This window comes from Carlito syrichta, unplaced genomic scaffold (assembly GCF_000164805.1).
Source record: "Carlito syrichta isolate Samal-C Ts95f unplaced genomic scaffold, Tarsius_syrichta-2.0.1 Scaffold304493, whole genome shotgun sequence".
Classification (NCBI taxonomy): domain Eukaryota; kingdom Metazoa; phylum Chordata; class Mammalia; order Primates; family Tarsiidae; genus Carlito; species Carlito syrichta.
Window position 1 is genome coordinate 135223 of NW_007248589.1, and position 13486 is coordinate 148708.

Genomic DNA, 13486 nt, shown 5'->3' on the forward strand with positions numbered 1-13486 from the left:
TCACAAGAATTACTGACATGTCTAGGACCCTTGTCCTTCTAGATCTACGCTTCCTTCAGGGTCTTCATCATTATAACTGTTCTCTGCCATCTGCCACACTTGCATGATACTGTCTTCTGATACAGAACAAATCACCCGAGGTTCACTGGGATTCCAGGAGAAATCAGATATTTTGGCAGTGTGGCCACCACAAATAAACAACAACTCTGGTGGCCCATCTTCTGGGGATTGTCCTTCTCCAATTTTACTTAAATCCCAGACATTCAGTCTGTGATCAGTACCACTGGAAGCCAAAATAGTCTAATTGTGAGGTGACCACTGAACCTGGAATATTTCATCCTTATGTGATTCAAAGGAATGCAACTTAAGTTTCAGATTTCTCAAATTCCACAAGGCAAGTCTTGTCAGCTGATCCCCTGGCAAGAATGAACTCACTATAAGGAGTTAAAGAGAGGCAGTTCACTTCAGCAGTGTGAGCATCAAATGAGTGGCTTGGTTTAGAAGTATTGTTTGAACGAGTACCCCAAATTATAAGCTTCTGATCATCAGCAACTGACCCAAACAGAGACTCACAGAACAGATGCCAGGAAAATCTTCAACAACTGCTGTATGTCCTGTAAACATGGTCTTCGCATCCACTACTTTTCCTTCCTTTGGAATGGCACCGATATCCCATAGCCAGATGGTATGGGTCATCTGAAGCACTAAGTAAGTGCCCACTGAGATTTGGGTTTCAAGAAAGCCCATAGCCTTCCTTCTGATGTACACAAAGACATAAGTCTGGGTTGCACTCTCCAGAAGGGTCTGGTTTAGAAGGATGTTTTATAAAGTCAAAAACAAGAACACAGCAGGATGGAGTCTTTGTTGCAATGATACAAGGGTTCTGGTGCATATAACAAGCCCTGTTTACGTTTCCGTCATGGTTGATATTGATTTCTATTTCAATTTTCCACTAACCGAACCAAAACTTCCAAATTCTCCTTTTCCTTTGTTGTAGTGTGACGCATCAAACTGAGCATCATCATTAGGGAGTTGCACACTGGCTATCACAAGATGGTTTTGTTCATCCAATGTGTGTATCCCCAGGACAAGTTGACAAATGCTGAAATCTTTCCCTTCTGGTCTGGTTATGTCTGGAAGCCACTGTGCAGTTAGGCTGGGCCACTCCAAGGCATGGGTCATCAACAAAGAAAAGGGGTGTTCTTTTTCCATATGTTCTACTCTTCGTTGATCACACATTCTTCCACTGTGTTGTCAAAGGTTGCTTCCTTGTCAGCCATGGCGGGCAGGAGAGCCAAGGGAATCCCAGGGCTGAGCGTTGCGGTAGGGGCGGGGAGATTGTTGTCTTAGTTTAAGAAATTATTACAGCCATTCAACTTTCAGCAACCACTACCCTGATCAGTCAGCAGCCATCAACATCAAGGCAAGACCCTCCACCAGCAACAAGATTACAACTCACTGAAGGCTCGTATGATCTGTAGTATTCTTTTTTAAGCAAATAAGTGCTTTTAAATTAAGATACATATATCTTTCTAGTCATAATGCTACTGAACACTAAATAGACTACAGTATAGTGTAAATGTAACTTTTATATGCACCAAAAAATTTGTGTGACTTGCTTTATTGCAATATTTGCTTTATTGCGATCATCTGGAACCAAACCTGAAATAATCCTGTACTATAATTCAATAAGTCAATTCAACAGTGTCACAGGATACAAGATTAGTATTAAAAAAATGCATGCCTATATACTAGCAACGTACAGTTAGAAAATGAATTTTAGAAATGCTTTTAGCTGGGCACAGTAACTCACATCTATAATCCTAGCACTTTGGGAGGCGAAGGTGAGAGGACTGCCTGAGATCAGCCTGGGCAACTTGGCGAGACCTTGTCTCTATAATAAATCACAAAACTTTAGCCAGGTGTGGTGGCCCACGCCTATAGTTCCAGCCACTTGGAAGGCTGAGCCAGAGGATTGCCTGAGCCCAACAGGTTGAGGCTGTAGTGGCTGTGAGTAGGCCACTGTACTCCAGCCTGGGTGTCAGAGTGAGATTCCAACTCAAAAAGAAAAAAAAATCCTCTTATAATTGTGTCAAAAAACCATAAAATTCACATTTAAGGATATATTTTAAAATTAGACATTGAAATACACATTTAACAAAAGAGATGTAAAACTTATACAGGAAAAAAACTATGTTGAGAGATATTAATGGAGGCATGATGGGATGACAAAATGGAAGAATTTCATAGTAGCACAAATTAATAATTCTGAAAATATTTCCAAAGCATTCTAGGCTTCAACAAATGAGTTAAGTGTACTGATGATAATGGGAGCTATGTTTTTAATTAACACAAAAAGGAATTACAAATATGCAAAGGGCAAAGTCTAGACAGTACCCTTTAGTTAGCCTATAATTGGAAGTAGCACTGTGAACTAACAGTGCACTTATGCTCTCTAGATAAACACAGAAATAAATATAGACATAAGAGTTTGCATGTAAGGACTTGGAAGCAATGAGACATCAGCAGCAATGAACACAAGTATTTAGATCTTGGTTTCTAAAAGGAGCTAGGGATTTTTGGGAAAAGGGTTGACTGTAAGGCCTAAGGAGGATAATGTTCAAATGAGTCTAACAAAAAAGTAGTAAATGCTCAAAATATGAAGGCAACTTGTGAAAATGACAAGGGCGTTAACCTGAATAAGGTCTCACTGGCCAAATGGGGGACAAACTGAGCATTAAAGTGATAGTAATGGACTATAACGCAGAAATTCTGTAACATAATAAACAAATCAATAAATAGAAAAGAAGAAAAAGCTCTTCCTTGTAGGTAAAATGCCAACCAATAAATATAGAAGGAATGACTGAGTTAGAAATATTAATGGTTCTTAAACTTACTAGGTAGGGCTTCATGAAGAACAGAATATTTGCAGTTTAAGTATCTCCACACAATTACAAAGAGAAAAATAGTCTTACTCTAACACTTGTTTTGATAACAAATTTGTTCCAATTGACTAATATGTTAGGAAACAATTTGCGTACTATGTGAATTTCATATTTACTGATGTGCAATTTCACCCACAAAAAAGCCAAAATGTTTTCTCTAGGTGAATACAGAAAACTGCATCAAGCTGAATCAAGCTGAATAAGAATAGATATAATTTGTATGAGTGCAAACCCAGACACACACACGCTCCTCCTAAACATCTACTGGCTAGCTACTTCAGTCTACCATATGTGCTACGGGCCACATCCACTTGCATTTGTTGCTATACTTTCCATCTAATTTCTGATAACTAGATTATAATTGCTTTAACCACTACATAATAACACACAAGCTGAACACATCCAATGCCCACTTCTTCAAGTCAACTTCAGGTCTTTTTCAAAATAAAGCATCATACTTATTCTATTTGTGTGTTACAATTAACAATTTAATGTGTAAAACTGTGCCACAATTTTGAATAGGTTCATCATTTTTTTTGTGCCACTGATGAAATTTTTGAGTATTATTATTATTTTTTGCATCAGAGTCTCAGTCCGTTGCCCAGGCTGGAGTGCAGTGGCACACTCATGGCCACCCCAGTGTTGAACTGCTGGACTGCAGCGATCCTTCTGTCTCAGACTTCTAAGTGGCCGGAACTACAGCTACTATGCCCAGTTACTTTTTTGTTTATTGTAGAGATGAGGTCTTGCCAAGTTGCCCGGGCTAGTCTCCAGCATGTGGGCTCAGGCAATCCACTTGCTTCAGTCTCCCAAAGTGCTGGGATTATAGGTTGAGCAACCGAGTCCAGCCAATTTTTGAATATTATACTCTAACTTTTTTGCCGTAAACCCTGTGGGTTTTTAATTACACAATTTTGCATAACATAGTGAGTTTTAAGGATGTGTATGTTATACTATAGCAGAACTTACTTCACAGTGGAGAAATAATCAAGCAAATAATCAGTGAATCTGGGAATAAGCAACTTTTCTGTTTGTTTGAAATTGTATCAAAATAAGCTATTAAGAACAAAGCCAACAGAGGAGTGGAGGTATAAATGAAATAATCAGTCATGAGTCAGTATATTATTGATGCTAGTATATGGGGTATATTAAGTTATTAAAATATATTGTTTTAATGGCTACATTAAATAAAACTGAATTACACAGTAATTTCCTTTTCAATTCCCTTTCAATATTTCTTTTTTAAGTTTTTTGAGTTGGGGTCTCACTCTGTCATCCATTCTAGAGGGCAGGGGCACAATCATGGCTTACTGCAGTCTCAGCCTATTAGGTTTAAATGATCCTTCTGCCTCAGCCTCCTGGGTAGCTGGGCCTGCAGGAACACACCACCACACCCAGCAAATTAAAAAAAATTTTTTTGTAGAGATGACATCTCGTTTTGTTGCCCAGACTGGTTTCAAACTCCCAAGCTTAAGTAATCCTCCCGCCTCAGCCTCCCGAAGTGCTAGGATTATAGGCATGAGCCACTGCACCTATAGTCTTTTCAATATTTCTAATTATACCAAGGAGAAAGTTGCAATATGATGTCAGTATGTCCTTAACTCATTGTTATTGCCTTTTAAAAAATGTTATCTGCTTTCAGCAAGCAACAATACAGATCTAAAAGATACTAACAGTGGTTTTGTCTTATTGTTATGTAAATTATTACTTTTCTAATTTGGCAGTGATATTATTTTTCCTTTTAGAAGATTTTGTTTGAGTAACAAAGAGTAAGTGACTGAAAGAAAACTATTAAATAACATTATAGGTAGTAATCAGATATGGCAAAAATTGTGATGATAGTATGTATAAATGCCAAAATTGGGAAGATGGTTTGTAACTTACTAAAAAATGTGAATGGTAGTCTAGTAGATACAGAGGAAGTTATATAGAATAAATGTCACTATTTAAAATATACACATAAAAATTCAGATGTAAGAGAAAGTTCTGCTTCAATCTGATGAGCAGCTACGTAAAGTTAATTGTTATAGCATAAGAAGAAAGAATAAAGGTCAAATGATCAGGAATCCATATCACATTATCAATAAATGGTTCAAAACCTCAGTGCAAAGGCAGAATGAGGTTTTTACACAAGGGAAAGCACTCTGTACTCTAGGCCGGCCGCTTTCAAAACAGAAATCATCTAATTACACCTGAATGCATGCCCTTCACAGTGTACCATGTCTCAAAAATATGTAACCCAAGTCACCGACTTTTTCAATGAGCTCTGACATCAGAATAAACTACTGATTAGGCTTAAATAGTTCTAACATACACAAATGTTTAACTTTTTGGAGTCCATTTTGTAATTTTATACATCCAACCTTTTTATCCAGTCACCTTTATGTTCATTTTCCCTGCCAATTTCCAAACCTGAAGTAAGGCAATATGATACAAGGCAAAGAAAAGTAAGGATTCTTTCCAAACATTGTGTACTGGCAAAACAGAGGACCACATAAGTTGACTTAGGGTCCTGTCCTCACTTAGACCAATTAACAAAGGTTTAAACAAGATAAAAGAAAATCTAAACCTAACTTTTATAAGCCTTCTATAGAAATAGAAGGCATATGCAAAAGGAATAAGAACTCTTACAGACAATATCAAAGCATACAGCAAACGATATACAACATATATAATATCATATATAGCTAACAATATATGTCAGTATATAAAAATATATTATAATAATGATAATAGCTAATAAGCACTGTTCTAAATACTTTTACACTCACTAACATGCAATCCTCACAACCATCTTCTGAAGTAGATAGTATTACCCTTTTATAGACCAGGAAACTAAGGAAAAAAATATTCAGGCAACATGCCCAAGTTAGAAGCAAAGCCAGAATTCAAGTCCTGACAGCTTAGTTACAGAGCATATGTTCTAAACTACTAAGCCTTGCTGCCTTTCAGTGGCTTATATTCTTGGTCAGGGGCTTTTCTAGCCAGTTATAGGGTTCTCATTCTTTAAAAAAGGTTTTATTTATATTAATGAGCAATAACTTCATATTGATTTCCCTTTCAAAGTAAAACGGAATTTATTCCAATACATTTCCATAAAAGGATGCCTAAGCAAAGGTCCATTCTTATAATGTTTCTTTCTCTTAAAACATGACAAAATTACTCTTCATATTAATTTTAAATAATTTCAAAATATATTACAGATGTCCTTTTATAAAATAAGTTGACTGCCCTATAATGACACAAATTGAAGACATTAGCAAAACTGAATGATTTTACATAATAGGTGGTAAAATTAGTTATCACTTTTTGCTCTAGTGAAGTTAAAAATTCAAGCACTGAAAGAGAGGTACACCAAGTGAATCCAAATGTTATGTTGGTTAGTACTTGCCTCTTTGAGGAAAACTTCCATATCTTCATGACTTTCAAATACAAAGGCTCTCAAGTCATTAGATGAAATATGACTTTCAATATATTTGGCATTTTTATTATCTTTCATATTGATCTAAACAAAACACAAAGAAAAAAAGTTAATTTTTATGAAATCCAAACTGATTTTTAAAACATACTTATATTTAACTTAGATTCATTTAATTAAATTTCAATACTTGAAAAAAGGGAAGACAAAAAAAAGAAAAACTTGGTATCAAAGGGTCATTTTAAAACACCTAATTACCCAGAAATAATCAATACAGTACACAGTTAAACAAAAGCTAAGATTTGAATAGTACCTGATGCATATCAGTTTTTATATTACCCGAATAAAGAACTTAAGTTCCTCTTTTGGTCAACTCACTGAAAACATTTGAAACAGTCTTAGACTCCTACCTAAGAGTATAAACTTTTCTCATCTTTACCCAACCTTAATATTTTTCTTCTTAATCTTCAAAAGAACTTCATATCATACATGGAAATAACTGATAGGCACAAAAACAAAAAGAACTAAATAAAACTTTATAAAGCTAGTAAAAAGCAAAAAAATCAGCCTTCCTATGGCTTAACTGTAACTATCAGTACCTTCAAGCAAAACTCTAATTTTGTATTCCACGGCATAAACTTATTGACTTATTTGAAAAATATTAACTAATTAGGCAATTCCACATGTGATGCTCAATGCTTATGGATGATATTAAGATAGGTAAGGTAAAAAAACAATCTTAGGAAGAATATAATCTATTATTTATTGCAGATAAAGAATTATGTTGAAAGCAGAGCATGATAAAGTCACCATTAACAGAGGCATATAAAAAGTACTATCTATAAAATTTTAGGGGAGAGATAAAATTAGTTACTACTTCCAGCAGATAGAAATAAGCTTTCTTGAAAAAAGAATAAAAGGGGAGGTATTTATGTACTATAATGTATTATGAAGCATACTAGCTAAAAGCTAGGGCTCTGGGGTCCTTTCAAAACATACATGTGAGTTTGCTCAAGTACTACTTAAGTCTTAGACAGCTTTACTTTTATGTATAAGATGGATCCAGTAGAACAGTATATACCTCATAGAATTAAATGCAGATTAAGAGATAATACAGGGTCAGACTCGGTAGCTCAGCCTGTAATCCCAGCACTTTGGGAGGTTGAGGCAAGGGGATTGCTTGAGCCCGCAGGTTCGAGACCATCCCAGGCAACTTGGTGAGACCTTGTCTCTATAATAAATAAAAAATTAGCTGGGCATGGTAGCACATGCCTGTAATTTCAGCTACTTGGAAGGCTGAGGTGGAAGGATCACTGGAGCCCAGTAGTCCATGCTGGGGTGGCCATGTGTGCTACTGCACTCCAGCCTGGACAATGGAGTGAGATTCCAACTCAAAAAAAAAAAAAAAAAGAGATAATACAATAAAAATAGTAAAGTGCTTGTTACATAAATGTTGGCCAATATTGCTATTTTAAACTACAGAATATCAATCAATGTAGAAAAATGAGAAAAAGAAACACAGCAAACAAAAAATTAAAACCACATAAAATACCATAATCCAGACATAAACACTATAAAGATTTAGAGTCTATTGATTCACATCTTTTTGGTACTAAATTATTTTATTGGAAGAAATGCTACAAATAAAATGTGGGTGTTCACTAAGACTTATAGAAAGGGTAAAAGTAACTCCAATATGACCATAGAAAGTCAGTTTAATAAAATAGAGAAGCCAGGCTTGGGGGCTCAGCCTGTAATCCCGCGCTTTGGGAGGTTGAGGTGAGTGAATTGCCTGAGCCCACGGGTTCGAGACCCGCCTGGGCAACCTGGCGAGACCTCATCTCTACAATAAATAAAAAAATTAGCCGGGTGTGGTAGCGCGTGCCTGTAGTTCCGGCCACTTGGAAGGCTGAGGCGGAAGAATCGCCAGAGCCCAGTAGGTCAAGGCTACGGTGGCCAGGAGCATGTCACTGCACTCCAGTCTGGGCGACAGAGTGAGACTCCAACTCAAAAAAAAAAATAGCTATAGATAAGGCAGTCTAGGACTTAGCTCTCATTATCACATTCTCCCAGGGTGTATTTATCAAAAATATTCTGCCACATGAGATCCCAAGGCACTCATTTTGTGTAAATTGGTTACGTAGTCATTCAATTCTTTGATAGCTTTCACCTGCTCATCCAGGCAATAAGTTTTAAGTAAGTCAAACAAGTAAGGGTCATTTTGGTCACTGGTCAGTTTGTGTGGCTCTAGTAGTCACTGATTCATGCTTTTCTCTAAGTGTATTGCACACTTCGTTGCATAATGGAGGTTTCCCTGATACCCTGAAGAAAGGTTTAGCCACCTTGCTAGTTCTGCAGCTTCCTCAGGATGCTGCAGAACTTAGGATGCTCCCTATTCTCATAAGATTGGTGAAGAAAATATTTGCCAAAGTTTTCCAAAGAATTTCAATTCTGCAATACTTCACAATTAAAGTAGTAAGATACAGACAGCCAGATACAGCACTCCAAGATGATCTGGTAGTTGACAATAGCCACCTTTCACAATTTAATAAAAATTTTCTATACCTCTTATTCTATAACCTATTTTATGATTCATTAACATGTCATAAATGTCCTTTTATATTAGGAAACAGAGCTTCAGCAACATTTTTAATGATTGCATGGTTTTCTACTGTAAGGATATAGAGTAATTTATTTAACCAATCAGTATTGTTGTACATCTTCTTCTTTCTGCTATTAGAAACACTATTGTGAGGAGTATATCTGTAAATAAAGCTTTGCACAATTCTCCAATTCTAGACTGAATTCTTAGAAGTACATTATGGAAATAGATGATTTATGTGACTAAAATTTTAAGTGCACTTTGCTAACTTGTCTATGAAGGGAGCAGCACTTCAACTAGACCTTGAAGGATAGGGTAAATGTGTGGAAGATATAGATGGAGGGAGGTAGTAGGAAAGGTGGAAGGATATTCTAAAAAGGGTAAAAAAGCTGAATATATCTCTGTCTCAAACATTCAAATATAATTAAAAATGGAAATACATGCTAGCTAGTAATCTGACATGCTAATAGGTGAGACCCTACAGTGACCACACAACACACAGCCCTTCCTGTCTCTGTCTTGTTTCTCCCACCCACCCAGGGCTGGGTTTGGTTAGAAGGTGGTTGCAGAGCACTCTCAGGAGAAGTAGTGTGACTAGGTGTCACAGGTGGGCCAGTCCTAAAGGGAAGAGAAGTCCTTGCTGATGGAGGGATGCAGGACAGAAACTAGGAAAGGGAAGGGGATGATAGTGGCAAGACGTTTTTCCTTTTCTGTAATTGCGGAGAACCAGGATGATTATTATTATTACTACTACTACTACTACTACTGAGAAGATGAAACCTAGCACCACCACCACCACCACTACTACTACTACTACTACTACTACTACTGAGAAGATGAAACCTAGCACTGGCAGAGGGGACCTTCTCTGCTTTTACCTTTCAGGTTTGACTCCTGGCACTGGCTTTGATACTTGAAACTTTGAGGTTCAGGGAATTCAGAGAATTTGGTAGGTACAGTTTATTGAGAAAGGGAAATTTTGGGGAATAGATTGATCACCCCAACTGACATGTTTCTGGAAGTGGGGAGAGGGTTTAACTGAGGCTATTCTGGGCTCTTGCAGTGATGGTGGGAAAGAAAGTTCTTTCCATGGCTGTACTTCTGTTAATAATCCTTTCCCCTCAAAAGAAAGATTGTGATAAAGAATAATTTGGAGTAAAAGGTCAACAAGATAGAATTAGAAAGATGTGAACTTTGCAAAGGACCATTCAGAGGTGCTGCTTTGTCCACGCTGTCTTCTCCTGCGATGATTGCTCCCACCTGCACCTCAGTACCAGTCAAATGAGCATTCTGTGAAGTGTATCATGAGCATGCATGCAGGTCACACTATGCTCTGAGGAGGGGGCAAGCTCTAATTTGTGGGAAAAGAATTAAGTTATTTGTTTCTCAAAAGAGTTATTTTGTATTTTGTTTTCTATTAAAATGCACTGTTTCAAAAAAATAAAATAAAATAAAATGCCAAGAGGATGACAAATCTAACAAAGTTCCAAAGCATTATTTTGAGCCTGGCATTTTACAAAAATGGTAACAATTATACCTGCATTATAAGTTATACTGAGGGTTACAATATTTTTTCTTATATTTTCTTTCTATTCTTATCAGATTAATCAAAACAATGTATGCATCCAAAATGGAATTTCTCTTCTTGACCTAGTAAAAATATTCTAATATATACCTGAACAAGTAGAGAATATGTTACATATATTAATTTCACTAATGTGATATAATAGAAGATAAAAAACTATATAAGTTTTAATAAAGTATAACACAAACATGAATTACAAAAATAGAACTTTTAATGAATCCTACAAGAATTTATAGTAAATTCTTGTCTTAAAAAAATTATCTGGCAAAAATAATCTTTCATTAATTTCAGGATAAGTTTTAAGTTCACTCTATGTAATATGTCATTATCAAAGAATGCAGTTTTTAACTTTTTCACCCCAAACTTATTACTTTAAATAGGTTAGCTGGTAATTATCCCCAAAATCCATGGCCACACTTCTTTAAATGATTTACTAAACAGAGCTTCACCTATTTTTTTTTGAGTTGGAATCTCACTCTGTTGCCCAGGCTGGAGTGCAGTGGCACACTCATGGCCACTGCAGCCCCAACCTGCAGGGCTTAGGCAATCCTTCCACCTCAGTCTTCAAAGTAGCTGGAACTACAGGTGCGAACTACCATGCCCAGCTTTTTTTTTTTATTGTAGAGACAAAGTCTCATCAAGTTGCCCAGGCTGGTCTTGAACCCCTGGGCTCAGGCAATCATCTCACCTCGGACTCCCAAAATGCTGAGATTACAGGCTGAGCCACCATGCAGCCTAGCTTCACCTGTTTTTTTGATGACCCACGATCATCAATAAGGGCTATCAGATATTCTATGATGTCACTAAACTATTGGCTTCATTCTCAAAATCTTCAGAATGCCCTTTTGTGGTAACAGGTGACTTTCTTGCTTATCCTCTGTCTTATATTTTTTATCAACATATTTATTTACAGTACTCTTCTATCTCTTCAGCAGAACTTAATCTAATGCCTACTATAACCTAAGAAGAATATGTGCCAGAAGTAATCAGCTAACCAAGCTAGTTTTCTACAATTCTTAGTCAATAAGTCATCAGTTTCATACCTCTTTCAGAAAAAGGTTCACAAGTTTTTATGATAGCTAATTCACTCATTGATCAAGGGTCCTTTACAAAGCTCATGTATGAATTTAGCAGTATGTCAGATACCACAAGTCTGAAAATGGAAAACCGGGGTATCAATAGGACAAAAAATTCTTAAAACAACAAAAATCTATAATAATAAAACCAACACGTGCTATCAAGATGAACAAAATCTCTTACCGTGAGCATTATGGGCTCACAGACCCTTTGCTTAAATTTGTCTCTGTTATTTCGTAGCCATAAAACTGCATCATATGTGTCACGGTATCTCTGTCTCAGTTTGTCTTCCTTTTGATTCATAAGGTTATCAAAACGTATAATATGATCATTCACACCTAAAATTAGAAGATAAAAACAAAGTACTGTTTCTCTGAAAACTTTAGTGAAATAATCTCTCAAAAATACAAAAGAATATCCTAAATCTAAAGGTTATAAACACTACTCAGCAAGTACTCTACACAATGGAAAAAACCTGACCCGAGCAAATCATTCCAAAATTTCAAAACACCTGGGATAAAACACAATCTTAAAACTATCAAAAATAGTAATAAAAAAGGTTACCTACAAAAAAACCAAACAAACAAGAAAAACACTAGATTTCCTATCAGAAGACAATTGCAATAAGTCCTAAAAATTCTGGAAGCAAAACTATTTTCTACCTAGAATTGTATATACAACAAAACTGAAAAAAAGGGGATGATGAAATGAAGATATTTTCAGGGGTGCAAAGACTCGGAAATTAATGTTCAAATATTTCTTCTTAGGTTACCTGAAGATGTGTTTTAACTATGGTGTAATATAAGAAAAAGGAAGATATGGAATTCAGGAATATGTTTATAATACAGAAAAGGTATAAGGGAAATCCCAGATGACAGCCATGCAGGAATTCTCGAGAACAATCAGTTTAGAAGGAAGGAGGAGGATGGAAGGCTACAGAACTCAAGAGGATGTCTGATGAGATAGCCCCCCCCACTTCAATTTAAGGAAATACTAAAGCATACATTTAAAAAGTAACTAAAACCTTTAAAAAAGCTATTGATGAAAGAAAATTTAATCATAATGCACTACTTGGCTCAGCTATACACAAATTTAATTGCTGTAATAATACTTAGTTATTTCTAAACTTCTATAATTAACCCATAAGTAGAGTATAGAAAACTTATAGTTCTCAATAAACATAAATGTTTTCAGTCTTGAAAATATAAAAGCCGGGCTCGGTGGCTCAGCCTGTAATCCCACGCTTTGGGAGGCTGAGGTGAGTGAATTGCCTGAGCCTGCGGGTTCAAGACCCACCTGGGCAACTTGGTGAGACCTCAGCTTTACAATAAATCAAAAATTAGCCGGGCATGGCAGCGCATGCCTGTAGTTCCAGCTACTTGGAAGGCTGAAGCGGAAGGATCACCGGAGCCCAGCAGGTCGAGGCTGCGGTGGCCGGGAGGGGCCACTGCACTCCAGTCTGGGTGACGGAGTGAGACTCCAACTCAAAAAAAAAAAGAAGAAAGAAAGAAAGAAAATATAAAAACCAGGATACAGAGAATTTAGAAGGTCGGAATGGAGAAAAGTAAAAAGCAAGGATGGGAAGAAGTATTCACACTTTTAGTTTACAATGTATGAATTCAAGCAATATAAACAATTGTTAAATGGCCAAAAGAGAGATATGTATATTATTTATAACAAAAATCAGTATTACTAATATAATAATCTCATTCAAGGAATTACAATAGGGGGATGTTATGAGGTAAAAATCTACAACCAATCATTCAATATAAACAGATAATGTCTAAAACTGATTACCCAAACAGCAGAAAAATAAGAATATGTGAAATGGCTATTAAAAAACTGCTAAAAGAGATAAA

At 36.3% G+C, this 13486-nt stretch overlaps 1 protein-coding gene and 1 pseudogene across 2 annotated transcripts in view; both read right to left on the minus strand.

Annotated features, from left to right (window-relative positions):
* SMC5 (structural maintenance of chromosomes 5) overlaps positions 1–13486 on the minus strand; it is a 123578-nt gene that overhangs the window by 49080 nt on the left and 61012 nt on the right. For both annotated transcript variants that reach the window (XM_021713358.1, XM_008060049.2), the window contains exons 10-11: positions 11811–11965; positions 6337–6450 (exon numbers count right to left, since the gene is read on the minus strand). In XM_021713358.1, the coding sequence (XP_021569033.1) occupies positions 6337–6450; positions 11811–11965 (269 nt within the window). The remainder of the gene's footprint in view (positions 1–6336; positions 6451–11810; positions 11966–13486) is intronic.
* LOC103262431 lies at positions 22–1280 on the minus strand (annotated as a pseudogene).